The sequence below is a fragment of the Coregonus lavaretus genome (assembly GCF_964263955.1).
Source record: "Coregonus lavaretus genome assembly, chromosome: 25".
NCBI lineage: Eukaryota > Metazoa > Chordata > Actinopteri > Salmoniformes > Salmonidae > Coregonus > Coregonus lavaretus.
This window is the reverse complement of record NC_140012.1, coordinates 17516254-17535547: the sequence shown is the minus strand read 5'-3', so window position 1 is coordinate 17535547 and position 19294 is coordinate 17516254. Positions and strand designations below refer to the sequence as shown.

Below are 19294 nucleotides of genomic sequence, written 5' to 3'. Positions count from 1 at the left end.
TTGGTTCAACGTAATTTCATTGAAATTACATGGAAACAACATTGATTCAACCAGTGTGTGCCCAGTGGGTCCTTTGGGCTGCTCTAGCAGAATAGAACACAACCTGTGTCACATCTTACTCTGAGGACCTGAGATTAGTAGAATTGTCTAACATTATCATAACCAAAAATGTCATTCCTTGTGCACAACTGATGTCATACAATTCAAGTGCTATTTGCACAATAAAATGGCAAAGGATCCATTTGCTCCATATTGTGGTTTGCACAAACACTGGTTTTGTTTCTTTTTGACTAATTTAATTGAAATCAATTATAATAAAATAATAAACAATTATACACTGAGTGTACAAAACATTAAGAACACCTTCCTAACATTGAGTTGCACCCCGCCCTTTTGCCCTCAAAACAGCCTCAATTTGTCGGGGCATGGACTCTACAAGGTGTCGAAAGCGTTCCAGAAGGATGCTGGCCCATGTTGACTTCAATGCTTCCCATAGTCAAGTTGGCTGGATGTCCTTTGGGTGGTGGACCATTCTTGATACACATGGGAAACTGTTGAGCATAAAAAACAGCAGCGTTGCAGTTTGACACAAACCTACTACCATACCCCTTTCAAAGGCACTTAAATATTTTGTCTTGCCCATTCACCCTCTGAATGACACACATACACAATCCATGTCGCAATAATCTCAAGGCTTAAAAATTATTATTTAACCTGTCTCCTCCCCTTCATCTACACTGATTGAAGTGGATTTAATCAATCAATAAGGGATCATAGCTTTCATCTGGATTCACCTGGTCAGTCTGTCGTGGAAAGAGCAGATGTTCCTAATGTTTGTACACTCAGTGTAAGTGACATTATTGTTACTCAGAAATTATTTTATATGGAATTTATTACCACTGTGCAGCACCTTTAAACACACACACACAGCTCAGTTGGAGAGAGGTAGTTTCATGTTGACAGTATAGTATTTATTATAAGCAGAGAGACAGACAAACCGACACCCCTCCAGGTGTTACACTACATTTGGCACAGAGTGAAATAGTGTGACCAGGAACAATTTTACCCCGGGGTGCACATAGCATCACTACATCGCCTCTAACAGGCCTGCCATATCAACCACCTCTGTCTTTAACACTGTACACTATACACAATTATTCTTAGAGAGTGTGTGTGTGTGCATTTGTGTGTGTACATAAAGTAGTGCACTATATAGGGAAGGGTGCGATTCCCTCCTCTAGCTACTGTTGACAGTTTACAAAACAGAACATAAAAAGGAAATAACAGTAGAAAAGCAGCAGGAACTAAAAGTGTTTTTGGCTGAAAGAAATGGCTTCTGGGAGGAGGGGGTTACTATGGGTTACTAAGTCTCAAACGCACACACTGCAGAACACACACACAACACGCACCATACACAAATATAGAGACAGACACACACACTGGACAGAAATAGGGAGTGTGAGTGCGAGCGAGGTAGTCTGTACTACATTGAGGACTACTCGTCCCTGATTGGGTGAAAGTAGTTGAAATGAACTAGTTAGACGCTGACGCATAAGCAAATGAAACAAACTGTACAAACAAAACAATATTAACCAATCAAATACATCTCCTGTCAAGAAAATAAACAATACCATACATATCCAGCCAAGAAATAAACACACCGATAAAATATATATAATCAGGGTCATTTACCTTGGAGTTTGCACTTTTGGGACTATTCCATTGGTTCCTTTGTACCAGACAAACCAAATAAAGCACAACACAGGTATTTTATAAATGTATTTGACAGATGTATTTGACCCAAGGTATAGTCTTTCTCACTACAGTGGACAGTAGTAATAATAGTAACCAGTAGCACCGGTCCATGCTTCAGACTTCTCTACGGACACAACACTTTGTAACCAATCAACACAGGCTTTATACACACATCTAAACCAGAGTTCTCAAGTCTGTATCTCTGCACAGAAAGAGAAGCCTTTAAAGTCCTCCTGGTTGATCTGTCTGATAACGGCCTCGTCTGTGGGAGTTAACACTGGGTCTTCTCTGGTGAAGTCCTGGTCAAAGTTATTCACATCACGCTTTGTCTTCTACAGAGAGAGAAGAAGAGAGCGAGAGAGAGAAGGCGGAGTCAACCAGGAGACACGTGTTTGTGTGTGTGCGTGTGTTTGTGACTTACAATGCGTGGTTTGAAGGGGGGTTTGAGTCGTCTCTGCTCCAGCAGGGTCCAGTCGATGTCTTTGAAGAATGAGTGTTTCTTAATGGCCTCCTCACAACCCTGAGACAACACACACCCTAACCTCTGGGCTGGAGCCTTAGTCATAAACTACACACACACACACACACACCAAACAGAGGGAGAGACAACAGTAAGAGGGAGAGATCAGTACAGACACAATGATGTTAGAGAAAGACAGAGAGAAATGCAGAAATGCAGAAAGACAGATCAGTTCACACAGATGTAAGAGGGGTGAGATAAAGGTGTACAATGATGGAGTGATGGTACGTACAGCTCTGAGGATGGATACAGCCTCCTTGCTGAGCCAGACAGGGTAGAGGACATCGTCATGGAGGATAGACTCAAACAGGTCGTCTTCGTTGTCTGCTTCAAATGGAGGCTGGCCAGCCAACATCTCATACATTAACACTCCCAGAGCCCACCAGTCCACTGATGGACCATACTCCAACTCCTGCAGGATCTACACACACACACACACATCATCATCATTATCTTTAACATCTGAGGATCTGAAAACACCATCACACGTCAGACACGGGGGAATGTTTAGATATACCTTATGGGACAGAAATGTATGTAACACTGGCTCAGCTCACCTCAGGTGCTATGTAGTCAGGCGTGCCACAGAATGTGGTGGTGGTAACTCCATTGATGATGCCCTCCTTACACATGCCAAAGTCTGCCAGCTTACAGTGTCCCTCTGCATCCAACAATATGTTATCTAACTTCAGATCCCTGAGAGAGAGGACATGGTTGCCACCAACAACAAAAAATGTAACACTGGTTCAATAACAGCAGTTACCATGATATAATTATCATGTGGTGCTCGAACATGTGGGCTGTGGTTCAAGGTCAGGGGTTAAAGGTCAGATGTTACCTGTATATGACCCCGTTGCGGTGCAGGAACATGAGTGCAGAGGTGACTTCAGCAGCGTAGAAGCGAGAGCGAGCCTCGTCAAACTTCCTGGAGCGTTGGATCTGAAACATCAGGTCTCCTCCGTTCACATACTCCATCACGAAGAACAGACGGTCCTGGAGAAGAGAGGAGAGGGTTGGGGTGTGTTTGTGTGTATGTGTGCGTGTCCGTGTGTACATGTGTGTGTATTTGTAGTGTGTACCCGGGTCTGGAAGCAGCAGTAGAGCTGGCAGAGGTAGGGGTGTGTGCGAGCCAGGGCCAGGATGCGTTTCTCTGTCAGGGTGCAGTCCACATCATCATCCTGCTGGATCACATCCTTCTTCAACACCTTCACTGCAAACACCTCCTCACTGCCTTTCAGCTCTGCTAACATCACCTGCAGAGGGAGGGGGAGAGAGAAAGAGAGAGAGAGAGAGACTTTACACCTCACAACCCTTCAACATTAGTTCCATCCCCATGATGGTCATTAGTAGCCTACCAAACTTGCTAACGGCCAGTCGCTAATGGCCTGCTACTCAGCGCTCTATTGTCCCTCTAATCACTCCGACATCAATACAAATGCAATCAAAAATCAAATCATACACTTCAGAGTTTGAGTGGAATAGGATCACCTGTTGCGCAGCGAGAGCCAGCTCCTCATAGCTGGTTGATGCATGGAATTCAATTAATGTTCCTATAAGCACATGTTGCGCAACATTTCTATAGGCTATGCTATGTAATTGTGTGAGAAAACAGGGTTTTGATGACCTCTAATAAAAAGAGTAGGATCCCATCAGCTTTCTATAGGCTAGGCCTACTATATACATTTCTCAACTTTCCTAATATTAAGCACATTGCTTCGCTTTACGACCAGAGTAACCTACCTTACTGGCATGAAAATGAACCGTGGGAAAAGCGTCCTCCATTCGCTATTCAAGTGCATACGGATTACATGTATTTTTCCCCCCTGCCCCTGTTCCGACAGGTGCATGAAAATGGCCCATTCTACACTGAACAAAAATACAAATGCAACAAGCAAACAATTTCAAAGATTTTACTGAGTTACAGTTCATATAAGGAAATCAGTCAATTGAAATAAAAAAATGAGGCCCTAATCTATGGATTTCACTTGACTGGGAATACAGATATGCATCTGTTAGTCACAAATATCTTTTTAAAAAGGTAGTGGTGTCGATCAGAAAACCAGTCAATTTCTGGTGTGACCACCATTTGCCTTATGCAGCGCGACACATCTCCTTTGCATAGAGTTGATTAGGCTGTTGATTGTGGCCTGTTTTTCCTCTCCTCTTCAATGGCTGTGCGAACTTGCTGGATATTGGCGGGAACTGGAACACGCTGTCGTACACGTCGATCCAGAGCATCCCAAACATGCTCAATGGGTGACATGTCTGGTGAGTATGCAGGCCATGGAAGAACTGGGACATTTCCAGCTTCCAGGAATTGTGTACAGATCCTTGAGACATGGGGCTGTGCATTATCATGCTGAAACATGAGGTGATGGCGGCGGATGGATGGCACGACAATGGGCCTCAGCATCTCGTCACGGTGTCTCTGTGCATTCAATTTGCCATCGATAAAATGCAATTGTGTTCGTTGTCCGTAGCATATGCCTGCCCATACCATAACCCCAATGCCACCGCTCACCCACACGACACCATACACACAGTACAGTTGAAACCAGGATTAACCCATGAAGAGCACACTTCTCCAGCGTGCCAGTGGCCATCGAAGGTGAGCATTTTCCCACTGAAGTCAGTTAGGACTCCGAACTGCAGTCAGGTCAAGACCCTGGTAAGGATGACGAGCACACAGATGAGCTTCTCTGAGACGCTTTCTGGTTCTTTGGTTGTGCAAACCCACAGTTTCATCAGCTGTCCGGCTGGCTGGTCTCAGACCAGGTGAAGAAGCCGGATGTGTAGATCCTGGGCTGGCATGGTTACACGAGGTCTGCGGTTGTGAGGCCGGTTGGATGTACTGCCAAATTCTCTAAAACGACATTGGAGATGGCTTATGGTAGAGAAATTAACATTACATTCTCTGGCAACAGCTCGGGTGGACATTCCTGTAGTCAGCATGCCAATTGCACACTCCCTTAAAACTTGAGACATCTGTGGCATTGTGTTGTGTGACAAAACATTTTAGAGTGGCCTTTTATTGTCCCCAGCACAAGGTGCATCTGATCCTGCTGTTTAATCAGCTTCTTGATATGCCACCCCTGTCAGGTGGGTGGATTATCTTGGCAAAGGAGAAATGCTCACTAACAGCGATGTAAACAAATTTGAGAGAAATAAGCTTTTTGTGCATATGAAACATTTCTGGGATCTTTTATTTCAGCTCATGAAACATGGGACCAACACTTTACATGTTGCGTTTATATTTTTGTTAAGTATAATTTCACACATATATTATTTAGTATATGTAAAGACAAGATTAAATTGAGAATAGTCTGATGGGTGAGAATATTATCACGTGAATGATGCCCAGCGTGTGCAGTCTAAGGCCAGAAACAGCGCGACTTTTTCTAATCATAGTCACATGCATCATGTATCCTAGCCCATAGGCCTATATGTTTTGATAAGGTTTGTATTACAACTAAAGTGGCCAAATAACTCCAAGTGTAATCTAAAGGCCTAGGAGCAGGGTTGGAGTGCCCATAGCCTACAGAGAGCCTAGTGCAGGGTTCCCCAACTGGTGGCCCGCGGGTGGTTTATTTGGCCCCCCCAATTATTCTGAGAAAAAATATTTTACAGAAATCTGTTCCCAAGTACTCCCATGCGTAATAGAGAGACACGTGATAGTATACAAATGTAGGCAAGGTTTTAAATGATTATGTTTTAGACAAACATTATATCTGTTTGGGCTTCTTGCGGTCAGTTTGCAGTCTACAAATTATTTGTAATTATGTTCCGGAGTTTTGACTGGCCACTATTTAAAAGAAGATCCCAGCTTTTTCGTGGCACTATATTTATTGCTCCATTCTTAAAACTAAGCACATTAATCCACTTTACAAACGGTGCAGACTACCTGGTATATTAAAAACCTAACCGCACGTAACCTCCATTCGAGTGCAGGCTACGGATTACATAATTTTTTTGTTGGCCATTATAAATCAAACATAATTCCACACATATGTTAGTAGGCTATATGTAAAGACCAGATTAAATTGAGAATAGCCTGATGGGTGAGAATATTATCAAGTGCTTATCAAATTGTGAATGAGAGACTGATGAAGTGTGTGCAGCCTGTGCAAGAAACACCTTTCATGCGACTTTGTTCAAATCATTATTACAGTTGCATCATGCAGCCTTAGAATGTATTAGAAATCAAAACATATAGCCTAAGGTTTGTATCACAACTAAAGTTGCATAAATAACTCTAAATTAAGCATATAGGAGAACCTGTTACAAATTATCACTTTGTTAACCACTCAACACAGAATAGCCGCATGTGCGCAGTCCCTCGAAAATCGTATGGGAAAAATATCCTTTCTATTTTATTTTCTTCAGCTATGTTCAATTGTATTCTTCTTACTTTAAAATAATGCCACGGGAATTGTAAACTAATCTTGTCTGCTAAATCAACTAGTCCAGCCCACAGCCATATGGCATAGCCAGATCAGGGCCTAACATAAGGACGACTCAGAGTATGCTATTTTGTTCTTCTGAAATAGGCTACATTTTCTTCACATCATAATGTTTCTTTAGACCTGCCTAAAATAAATAATGGATTTATTGTGATGGTGTAGGCTAGGGATGGGCAACTCCAGTCCTCGGGGGCCTGATTGGTGTTACACCTTTTGCCCCCAGCCCCAGCTTTTTTATTTTTATTTATTTATTTATTTCACCTTTATTTAACCAGGTAAGCCAGTTGAGAACAGGTTCTCATTTACATTTATTTACAACTGCGACCTGGCCAAGATAAAGCAAAGCAGTGCAATAAAAACAACACAGAGTTACATATGGGGTAAAAAAAAACATAAAGTCAAAAATACAACAGAAAATATATATACAGTGTGTGCAAATGTAGCAAGTTATGGAGGTAAGGCAATAAATAGGCTATAGTGCAAAATAATTACAATAGTATTAACACTGGAATGCTAGATGTGCAAGAGATTATGTGCAAATAGAGATACTGGGGTGCAAAAGAGCAAAATAAATAACAATATAGGGATGAGGTAGTTGGGTGGGCTAATTTCAGATGGGCTGTGTACAGGTGCAGTGATCGGTAAGGTGCTCTGACAACTGATGCTTAAAGTTAGTGAGGGAGATAAGAGTCTCCAGCTTCAGAGATTTTTGCAATTCGTTCCAGTCATTGGCAGCAGAGAACTGGAAGGAATGGTGGCCAAAGGAGGTGTTGGCTTTGGGAATGACCAGTGAGATATACCTGCTGGAGCGCAGACTACGGGTGGGTACTGCTATGGTGACCAATGAGCTAAGATAAGGCGGGGATTTGCCTAGCAGTGATTTATAGATGGCCTGGAGCCAGTGGGTTTGACGACGAACATGTAGTGAGGACCAGCCAACAAGAGCGTACAGGTCACAGTGGTGGGTAGTGTATGGGGCTTTGGAGACAAAACGGATGGCACTGTGATAGACTACATCCAATTTGCTGAGTAGAGTGTTGGAGGCTATTTTGTAAATGACATCGCCGAAGTCAAGGATCGGTAGGATAGTCAGTTTTACGAGGGCATGTTTGGCAGCATGAGTGAAGGAGGCTTTGTTGCGAAATAGGAAGCCGATTCTAGATTTAACTTTGGATTGGAGATTCTTTATGTGAGTCTGGAAGGAGAGTTTACAGTCTAACCAGACACCTAGGTATTTGTAGTTGTCCACATACTCTAGGTCAGCCCCAGCTAACACGCCTGACTCCAATAATCAACTAATTATGATCTTCAGTTTAGAATGCAATTAGTTTAAATCAGCTGTGTCTGCTAGGGATGGGGGAAAAGTGTGACACCACTCCGGCCCGAGGACTGGAGTTGGCCATCTCTGGTGTAGGCTATATTAAATGGATTTATTACACTAAAATGTAGATGTTCCAAAGGTCTGCATCAGTGGCTTGTAGGCTATGCCCGGAAATGCTAAACGTGTTTATGTTAATTAACGCTCAATAACCGTGAGACCGGCAGTTATTCACATGACAGTTACCGGCTGACAAAATGTCATGGCCGCCACAGACCTATGCTCCTCCCTCTCCCTCCTTCTCCTCCCTCTCTCCTCACCTTTCCGAAGCTTCCTTTCCCCAGGACCTTGATGAAGCTGAAGTCTTTGAGAGTCCTCTTCACTGCTCCGTTCTCCCGCGAGGTAGAGGAGGCGTAGGAGGAAGTGGAGGAGGAGGAAGAACCTTGCATCTCTAACGACATCCCCTGTTGTAGCCGCTCCAACTCTGCCAGCTCTGCACACACACATAAATTAAGTCAGACAACTTTGTGTCTTCGAGTATGTTTGTGACCGTGTGTGTGTGTGTGTGTGTGAGTGTGTGTATTACCTTGCTGTGAGGGGGAGGTGAGGGGAAGCTCGTCTGAGAGTTCTGAAGGTGACAGGGATTCTACCCCTGGGGGTAACTAGAGAGAGAGGGGAAAGAGCAAGTTATCGTTATCATTGTCATCATTTCCATCGTCAGTCTGTGTGTTTATACCTTTTTCCTGCGCTGTGCGGTAGTGGAGATCTTGTCAGGGGTGACTCCCATTTCAGCCAGGACTTTGGCGATGCCTTTGGCATCCACACCGCAGTTGGGAGCTACGTTGGCCTCACACCTCTTGTGGACATTCATCTTACACACTACACACACACACACACACACGTCATAGTTAAGAGCTACATTATACTCACACCGTCTGTTGACAATGAACACCCATCTTGCATACTACCACACGCGTGCACGCACGCACGCACGCACACACACACACACACACAGGTGCCATACCCTTGCATTGCAGGCCCTGCCTCATTAGTCCCCATAGTAGAGATCCACAGTGGTCACAGAAGGTAGGGGCCTTGTAGTTGTGGTTGCTGAACTTATGAGGCATGTTGACACTAAACCTCTGGGCACCAACCTGGAGAGAGGGAGGAGGTAAGGAGTGAAGGAGGAAGGGAAGGAGGGAGAAAGGGAAGGAGGGTGGGAGAGTTAGGGGGAGTTTGGAGCTGTGATAGGAATCTACACCTAGTACATAGGAGCATCTCTCTACACACTCTCTTATAACAGTTATGACCAGAGCACAGAGGAACATAGGCCTATAGTTTATAATAGACAGAGTTTGGCATTTGTGGGTCCAAACCAAAATATATCATGATAACTCTGTGGTGGCCAATAACAGTCCACAATACCTCCTCTGGTGTATCCTCCTGCTTCTTCATTCCGGCACACTTGGTGATGATGTGCTCATGGCAGCGCTTGTGGACCACACACGTGCACACTGCAATAAACACACACACAATTACACACTTCCACAATTACACACTTCACTGAACAACACACAATAATAATTCAACATAAAGACAATGTGCATCTCAATAACGTCTCAATTCATTCTAGAATGTTCAGGTATCACTAGAACTTTCATAATAATTCAAGAACCCAGACAGAAAGACAGACAGACAGAGACAACTTGTACTCACCCTGGCATTGGTAACCCTGCTTTCCCAGTACTCCCCTATAAAATCAAAGAGAGAGAGTGAGAAAGAAAGAAAGTCAGCATTTTGTAGAGAAAATAGGGATATTGGCAGCAGGTAGCCTAGCGGTTAAGAGCGTTGGGCCAGTAACCGAAAGGTCGCTGGTTTGAATCCCTGAGCCGACTAGGTGAAAAATCTATCGATGTGCCGTTTAGCAAGGCACTTAACCCTAATTGCTCCTGAAAGTCGCTCTGGATAAGAGTGTCTGCTAAGAGACTAAAATGTAAATACACTATATCGCCAAAAGGATGTGGACAACCCTTCAAATTAGTGGATTCGGCTATTTCAGCAACACCCGTAGCTGACAGGTGTATAAAATTGAGCACACCGCCATGCAATCTCCATAGACAAACATTGGCAGTAGAATGGCCTTACTGAAGAGCTCAGTGACCCTTTCAACAAGTCAGTTCATCAAATTTCTGCCCTGCTAGTGCTGCCCCGGTCAACTGTTAAGTGCTGTTATTGTGAAGTGGAAACGTCTAGGAACAACAACATCTCAGCCGCGAAGAGATAGGCCACACAAGCTCACAGAACTGGACTGCCGAGTGCTGAAGCGTGTAGCGCGTAAAAATCGTCTGTCCTCGGTTGCAACATTCACTAGTGAGTTCCTAACTGCCTCTGGAAGCAACGTCAGCACAAGAACTGTTCGTTGGGAGCTTCATGAAATGGGTTTCTATGGCTGAGCAGCCGCACACAAGCCTAAGATCACCATGCGCAATGCCAAGCGTTGGCTGGAGTGGTGTAAAGCTTGCCACCATTGGACTCTAGTGTGTTGGAAACGCGTTCTCTGGAGTGATGAATCACACTTCACCATCTGGCAGTCAGACGGACGAATCTGGGTTTGGCGGATGCCAGGAGAACACTACCTGCCCCAATGCATAGTGCCAACTGTGAAGTTGGTGGAGGAGGAATAATGGTCTGGGGTTGTTTTTCATGGTTCGGGCTAGGCCCCTTAGTTCCAATGAAGGGAAATCTTAACGCTACAGCATACAATGACATTCTAGACAATTCTGTGCTTCCAACTTTGTGGCAATAGTTTGGGGAAGGCCCTTTCCTGTTTCAGCATGACAATGCCCCTGTGCACAAAGCAAGGTCCATACAGAAATGGTTTGTTGAGATCGGTGTGGAAGAACTTGACTGGCCTGCACAGAGCCCTGACCTCAACCCCATCGAACACCTTTGGGATGAATTCGAACACCGACTGCGAGCCAGGCCTAATCGCCCAATATTAGTGCCCGACCTCACTAATGCTCTTGTGGCTGAATGGAAGCAAGTCCCCACAGCAATATTCCAACATCTAGTGGAAAGCCTTCCCAGAAGAGTGGAGGCTGTTATAGCAGCAAAGGGGGGTCCAACTCCATATTAATGCCCATTTTAGAATGATATATTAGACGAGCAGGTGTCCACATGCTTTTGGTCATGTAGTGTATTCTATGATAATTATTGGGGCTGATTTCTGAGCTGCTTTATCTGGGTCTCACCAGCAGAGGGAGCCCTAGGATGGAACAGAGGGTTGAGGCTGGTGTGTGTGTGAGTTTCTCACCAGATGAAGTCTCGGCAGTGTGAGCAGTAGGTCGGTTGCCGTAGATACGTGGCCATGAACTTGTGTCCGTTAACCTGGTGAACACGCCTCCGGACGGCCCCCTGCCGCTTCCGAGGACCAATCCGCTCTCGGAACACACGCTCCTCATTTTCATTGGCTGCTGAGGCTAACGAACAGACAGACAGACAGACAGCATTAAAGAGGGGTCCAATTCTCAATCCCAAATCACCCCCTGTACCATATTACTTATCCTGTAAGATCTCCACCTGTGCCTAAGGAAGGTTGGGGTAGGGGTAGAGGCTTATGTCCAATGGTGGATTGGACACAAGATCATTCCTAAAAGTACAGTATCTTTCTCCCTCTCTCGCTCCATCCTCCCCTACCTCTCTTTATGTCTTTCTGTGTGGGCACTACAACTAAGGACAGAATATGAAGATTTCTACATTTTCTTCTCCTCCAGCCCCATCGTTTTACCTCCCTCCCTCCATCTCTCCCTCTCTCTGTGTCCCTAGGACCGAATTAGCCTTATGAGACAAGAGAACCACCTCCACTCCTCCTACTCTCTGTCTCTCTCTCTGTCGCTCTCTCTCTCTAGGTTGTCTTGCAGAGGTGGTTACTGTGTGTGTGTGTGTGTGTGTGTGTGTGTGTGTGTGTGTGTGTGTGTGTTTGAGAGAGAAAACAAGAAAGTGGAGCAGCTAAACAGGCCATTACTGAGATCAGTGTGTTTTTACATAATACATCATCCATCTGTTCACACACACACACACGACACAGCGGGGCGGGGTTAGGCAGGTGTGAGTGATTGCCGTGGAGACGGGTGTACTATGAACTCGCAGAACACTAACTGACCAATCACAGCACACACACAAACATACACAATCACAGAGGATCTCAAGTAAGGAAAAGTGAGAGAGGAGGCTAGAAAGAGAGTATATAAAAGCTCAACAACCAGGGTAAAGGGAGTGAAGAGGAGCGAATGGTGGAGTAGAGGTAGAAGAAGTATAGGAGGATACGCAGAAGAAGAAAGAGAGATGATGGAGGGAGGGGAAGGAAGGGGACGAGAGAAGGCCCCTGAGCAGCACAGAACAGATTGCAGAGAGAAGAACTCCTAAAAATACATCTTTCTCCTCTCCCCTCTCTCTCTCTCTGTTATTCTTTTTGACTCCCCAGTTCTTGCCAGTCCTTATATACAAATATAGTACAAATGAATAATAAGCATAAATTAGCCAGCTGAACTCGGAGGAAGTTCAGGTGTGAGAGGGGGTCTGGGAAGCAGTCCGGCTGCACAAATTAACCAATGATTAAATGCCAAAACATTTTAATTTACCAGTCAGGCATCAAAACACTAAATTACCAGTCAGGCATCAGATTGCAATATCATATTGATCTAGTCAATGACATGTTGAGGGAGAGAGAGGGAGAGGGAGAGGGAGAGAGAGAGAGAGAGAGAGAGAGAGAGAGAGAGAGAGAGAGAGAGAGAGAGAGAGAGAGAGAGAGAGAGAGAGAGAGAGAGAGAGAGAGAGAGAGAGAGAGAGAGAGAGAGAGAGAGTGACAGAGAGTGACAGAGAGTGACAGAGAGAGAGAGAGAGTCAGAGCTTGTGTGAGGCTGGGTGCAGGACAAAGGAGTGAGAATCGATTGAGAGAGAGACACACACACACACAAACACACACACAGCTTTACCGACTGGCCTTCCAACAATAGCCCTAGGGCTGGTGTCTGACCTCACTCTCTATGGGTAGAACAGTAGGTTGTGGGTGAAGCAGAGGGTTGTGGGTAGAGTAGTTTTACCTTCAGTAGAAGATCCTGACAGATCGATAATCACATAGACCTTCCCCTCTGGTTCTAAATCAACCTGGAGAGAGAGAAAGACAGTCTGTTTCGATGTACAACACACTGTATGCACACACACACACACCAATGACATCATAGAATAGTAGTATAGTCCAGCTGTTATGACGGAAATGTATCTCCAACACCCAGACATTCAAACACATATTATTGAGAGGAGCACCTATAGCTCCTGGAGCCATGTAGGTGTTGTCAGTTAATTCTCACATGTTTTATTACCCACACCAGGATTTGAACCTGCTTCTGTAACCTAGGCTACCTGCCACCCTCCATAGCTTCAATGGCAGCTGGCCTCACAAGTATTTTACATTTTCCAAATGGAGAGAGAGTGGGGAGGGAGAAAGAGAGAGGGAAAGAGAGAGGGAGTGAGAGAGAGAGCTGGGGACAGACAGACAGACAGACAGACAGACAGATAGATAGATAGATAGATAGAGAGAGAGAGGGGGGGGGGCTGGGGATAGACAGAGAGAGAGAGAGAGAGAGAGAGAGAGAGAGAGAGAGAGAGAGAGAGAGAGAGAGAGAGAGAGAGAGAGATGGGGGTTAAATCCTAGGCTAAGCTCTGGACAGCCGTAGATCCTCTTACGCAACGCTCTGCCTGTCATATAGCAGATCTGCCACCATACACAGACACACACACACACACACACACATAGAGCATATAGCAGATCTGCCACCATACACAGACACACACACACATTACATATGTATGTAGGCCTAATATAAACACACACACATACAACAAGATGGCTAAGTTAGAATCACACACTCAGAGACATTGCATTGCTGAGACTTTAACTACTTTACTGTCGCCATGGACATGGAAAAATTAGTTCACCTCATTAATCTGGTTAGCCAATTAGGATGCAGGGATACAGCCCCAGCCACACACACACACCGTATCATTGGGTGTGAGTGTGATCTGTGAGTGTCTGGTGTCTAGGGAACCTAAAGTAGGTTGCAGACTGAGGCCAGCATTAAATACACATCTGAGTTCTCACTCCCTGACACACACACACACACACACACTGACAGTTCACACACACAGCTCACGTTACACTTACACTGTGTCTGCACCGCTTCCTATCATCATCTCTCTATCCCTCTTCTTCTCCCTTGAGTCCAGTAACTTCTCTCCCTCCCTTTCTCTCTCTCCCTTTATCTCAAATTAAATTCGATCTGCTTTATTGCCATGACATAGATAGGTAAACATTGCCAAAGTAAGGGAGTTTTAAATGCTATTTATTAATAAAAATCACTTTTTAAGTCACCCTATTTCATCCTTTTCACTAAGGCCATATATGACACACATTAGGTAGACACACACAAACACACACAGATTGTATTGTTGATCAGGTTTCCATTTCCAGTGCCTTTGTGCTTGTGAACGCACTGGCCCATTGGTGTGTGTGTGTGTGTGTGTTTACCAGGGCATCTTAAACCCAGTCTGCCCTACTTCTACCGAGGGTCACTGAGGGGCGTAGCCAGTGATGTCACTGCCCGGCAACCATCCAGTTATTACCCAGGAGGCCACAGTCAGTGATGTCACCACAGAGACAGGAGAGGAGGGTAGAGGGTAACTAGCTGTAGCAGTACAGAGAGAGAGTATTGACTAGGCTGGCTCATCAATAAAAACGGATCGATCAGCGGAGTGATCCATTGATCTGCACACTCTGACCTCACGCTGGTTGACAGAGCAGGACAGGAAGCCCTAGGGTGTGTGTGTGTGTGTTACAGTGCCTTCAGAAAGAATTCACACTCCTTGACTTTTTCCACATTTTGTTGTGTTACAGCCTGAATTTTAAATGGATTAAATTAAGATTATGTGTCACTGGCCTACACACAATACCCCATAATGTGAAAGTGGAATTTTGTTTTTTGAAATGTTTAGAAATGTATTAAAAATGAAAAGCTGAAATGTCTTGAGTCAATAAGTATTCAACCCATTTGCTTTGGCATGCCTAAATAAGTTCTGGAGTAAAAATGTGCTTAACAAGTCACATAAGTTGCATGGACTCACTCTGTGCGCAATAATAGTGTTTAACATGATTTTTGAATGCCTACCTCATCTCTGTACCCCACACATACAATTATCTGTAAGGTTCCTCAGTCGAGCAGTGAATTTCAAACACAGATTCAACCACTAAGACCAGGGAAGTTTTCCAATGCCTTGAAAAGAAGGGCACCTATTGCTAGATGGGTATAAAATAAATAAAAAGCAGACATTGAATATCCCTTTTTGCGCATGGTGAAGGTATTGATTACACCTTGGATGGTCACTACATGGATGATATGGATGATCACACCCAGTCACTACAAAGATACAGGCGCCCTTCCTAACTCAGTTGCTGGAAAGGAAGGAAACCTCTCAGGGATTTCACCATGAGGCCAGTTGTGACTTTAAAACAGTTACAGAGTTTAATGGCTGTGATAGGAAAGAACTGAAGATGGATCAAAAACATTGTAGTTACTCCACAATACTAACCTAAATGACAGAGTGAGAAGAAGGAAGCCTGTACAGAATAAAAAATATTACAAAACATGCATCCTGTTTACAATAAGGCACTAAAGTAAAACTGCAAAAAGTGTGGCAAAGAAATTAAATTAATGTCTTGAATACAAAGCGTTATGTTAGGGGCAAATCCAACACAACACATCACTGAGTACCACTCTATATATTTTCAAGCATGGTGGTGGCTGCATCATGTTATGGGTGTGCTTGTCATCGGCAAGAACTAAGGAGTTTTGGGGGTTAAAAAGAAACAGAATAGCACTAAGCATAGGCAAAATCCTAAAAGGAAAACCTGGTTCAGTCTGCTTTCCAACAGACACTGGGAGACAAATTCACCTTTCAGCAGGACAATAACCTAAAACACAAGGCCAAATATACACTGTTGCTTACCAAGACGACATTGTTGCCTAGTTACAGTTTTGATTTGAATCAGCTTGAAAATATATGGCAACACTTGAAAATGGCTGTCTAGCAATGATCAACAACCAACTTGACAGAGATTGAAGAATGTAAAAAATAATAATGTGCAAATATTGTACAATCCAAGTGTGCAAAGCTCTTAGAGACTTACCCAGAAAGACTCACAGCTGTAATCGCTGCCAATGGTGATTCTAACATGTATTGACTCTGTGGAGTGAATACTTATGTAAATGAAATACTGTATTTATGTATTTATGTATTTCATTTTCAATACATTTGCTAAAATGTCTTTTAAAATGTTTTCACTTTGTCATTATGGGGTTTTGTGTGTAGATGGGTGAGAAAAAAAAAGTATTTAATCAATTTTGTATTCAGGCTGTAACACAACAAAATGTGGAATAAATCAAGGAGTATGAATAATTTCTGAAGGCACTGTACATACTCATCAGCCCAGCCCTCAGCAGGCCCCCTCAACCTCTACACGTCACACACAGGTACAGACAGACACAAATGTTCCAAAATTAATTTTGCCTGTGTGCCACAAAACTGTGTTAGCCTGCTGAGCTAAAGCCTATGCATTAGCTTGGGGAGCTAATTCATGTCTTAATTTTACATTTACATTTTAGTCATTTAGCAGACGCTCTTATCCAGAGCAACTTACAGTTAGTGAGTGCATACATTTTTCATACTGGCCCCCCGTGGGAAACGAACCCACAACCCTGGCGTTGCAAGCGCCATGCTCTACCAACTGAGCTACAAGGGACTACAATGTCTCAGGCAAGGATGATTCTCTCTCTCACACACACCCACACACAAGTCTTCCTACCCAGGCCTGGTAGTGTGTGCTGCCGTTCTGCAGAATGTCCTCCAGCTGTATGCTACAGTTAGCCACAAAGTCGTCATATCCGATTGGTGCATCATGGAACACTGACATCTCCAATTTCCGTCCGTCCGTCATCTGGGCTGTAAAGTCCTACAAAAAAATGTGAATAGAATAATATAATATACTTTTTGTCAATCTATCTCCAACTGCAACATTTTGTTGGCCAGATTTACACCAGCCACCTTCTTCTCATTAGTCCGCCTCTGTAACCTTTAGGCTAGCCCTAAACTGAAGCGCATGATTAGTTCAGGTGTGTTTGTGTTGGGCTGGAGCGAAAGTGTGCCACCAATCCTGCCCTGCCCTGGAGGAGTGGATCTGGTACAGTACCTGGTTCCATGCTGGTGAGTTGGTCCTGTTCTTGGTGAAGGTCTGTCCCAGGTGGGTCTGGTCCAGGTTGAGGGTGAGGTAGGGGTCCAGGAGGAATGAGGATGAGTTCTTCCCCCCTGCATGGCGGAGTGCCCAGGGGGTGGGCTTCAAATCCACCGCCTCACACACACGCACCTTCAACACCCCACTGAACACTGGCATGGTGGTGTGTTTGTGTGTATGTGTGTGCAGATGGTCTGTCTGTCTGTAAGTCTGTTCTTTCTAACTAGTCACCATATTAGATAGGTAATCCTGCATACTGTCACAGATACACACACATAGCCTACACACACACACACACACACACACACACACTGTCTCACACACACGGTAATGTTAAAACGTTAACATGGGTAAAACACCCCTCTTCGCTCCTAATAGTCTATAGGACACACCCCACAGTCCGGTACCAAGCCTGCTTGCGCCAAACCAGGTCGGAACAGACTACAGACAGTGCCCTCTATGTTTGTTTACAGTCCGTCCCGTGCAGATGGCAGAGATAGCGAGGGTTGTCGTTAACAAAAATAACGAATAACGACGCTATAGAAGAGGTCTCGGTGGCGGGAGGTGAGGAGAGAAGCCCGATGAGGAATCACAGAGAACGGCTCCGGTCCTGATCATCTGATCAAGACTGTCCCCGGTAGAGCAGCTGCTGTCTCGGGCTCAGGGCGGGGGAGGAGACCTAGCCATCCGCGATCCCTCCACCGTGTCCCGTGCCGGTCGTAAGCAGCTCGAGCTCAGTAAACAGCTCCGACAGAATCTGTCTTGTACGGGGCTGGTTCTCTTCTTTCCCGGGATGTCTGTCTGCTTATCCGGTCGGTCCCACGGGTTACAGGGCTAACCAGTGACAGGCTATCGGTCCCCCTGAATCTGTCTCTAGTTTTCCTCTCTCTCTGCGCGTTCACCCGTTTCCCCCAGCGGTTTCCCAGTGTGAGCGCGAGCTTCAGGAAATGCGCAAAACGCGTCAGCCGCGCAGCTTGCGCTCTGCGCGGGATAGGGGATTGTGTGTGTGTGTGTGTGTGTGTGTGTATATGTGTGTGCTAGATACCACACCCAATATGGTCAATCAGACAGCCTCTCTGCCTAACGAAAGGACACACACACACACACACGTAGAAGAGATGGTTTGGTACACTGATGAATAGCCTAATGGTTTGGCTTTAGCTCAGCGTGCTAACAGTCTTGTGGCGCACTGACTGCGCAGACAACCAAGGTTCAAATCTAGTGGTTTACCTAAGGACACAAGAGCGGTGTGTTGATGAAAACTTGACTGTGTCCCTGCTATGATGTCATACATTATATCCATCTCCATGTTGTCAGTAATGTCTACTGTCATGTCTCCTTTGTCGCGCGCACACACACACACACAGGGGATCCGCAATAGGTTTTTAGTTCATCCAGTCACTTTAGGATGAAATCTCTGTAACTAAATTGTTGCCTATTTAAATTTTTTACATGTAGGCCTAGGCTATTGAAAGCAGTTGGCTAACTCCCCTCAAATGTAGCCTACTCTGAACATTTCATGACTCTAGGACCAAGAAAATGTAGGCCTATTTAAAATAGCTTCTAAAGTTTTATAATTGTATATTCGGTCATGGGAAAATATGGCACTTTTTTTCAATTTCCAGAAAAGTTTCTGTTTTGGAGATTAGGTTTTCACCAAGGACATTCTACTGGAGACATGCGCGTGTGTAGATCGATGGCTCTGCATTCTAGTCTGTTGTCTCCATCTCGGGGCCACAAGGAGGAAGTGCGCCTGGCAGAATAATCACTCATTATAGCCACCAGAGTGCACTGTTTCACATGATTTGGTGCCAGTTTATGTTCATGCAGTGATGAAAAAAACACCTCACAGAGTTGGTATGGCAAAAAGCAGTCAGATTCCCTGAATGACAACGCTT

The 19294-nt window shown here is 44.7% G+C and overlaps 1 protein-coding gene across 1 annotated transcript; it reads right to left on the bottom strand.

The window, feature by feature from the left end:
- Positions 1-953: 953 nt before the first annotated feature.
- Positions 954-18293, bottom strand: LOC311100478 (protein kinase C epsilon type-like). Its single transcript, XM_084141399.1, has 16 exons — positions 17355-18293; positions 16971-17117; positions 13156-13219; positions 11367-11532; positions 9770-9804; positions 9479-9567; positions 9078-9207; positions 8790-8932; positions 8640-8715; positions 8374-8546; positions 3355-3528; positions 3114-3268; positions 2833-2971; positions 2508-2696; positions 2177-2323; positions 954-2087 (listed from the first exon to the last, which is right to left on the bottom strand). Exons 1-16 carry the CDS (start codon positions 17553-17555, stop codon positions 1944-1946), a joined length of 2172 nt encoding a protein of 723 aa, XP_083997525.1. The 5' UTR covers positions 17556-18293; the 3' UTR covers positions 954-1943.
- Positions 18294-19294: the final 1001 nt, after the last annotated feature.

Coding starts and splice junctions, on each gene's coding strand:
- LOC311100478 (XM_084141399.1), bottom strand. CDS start 17,555: ATGCCAGTGTTCAGTGGGGTGTTGAAGGTGCGTGTGTGTGAGGCGGTG. Junction 9,568..9,769: donor GCAGGGTTACCAATGCCAGG/GTGAGTACAAGT, acceptor TGTTTATTGCAG/TGTGCACGTGTGTGGTCCAC. Junction 2,697..2,832: donor CTGACTACATAGCACCTGAG/GTGAGCTGAGCC, acceptor GTGTGTGTGTAG/ATCCTGCAGGAGTTGGAGTA.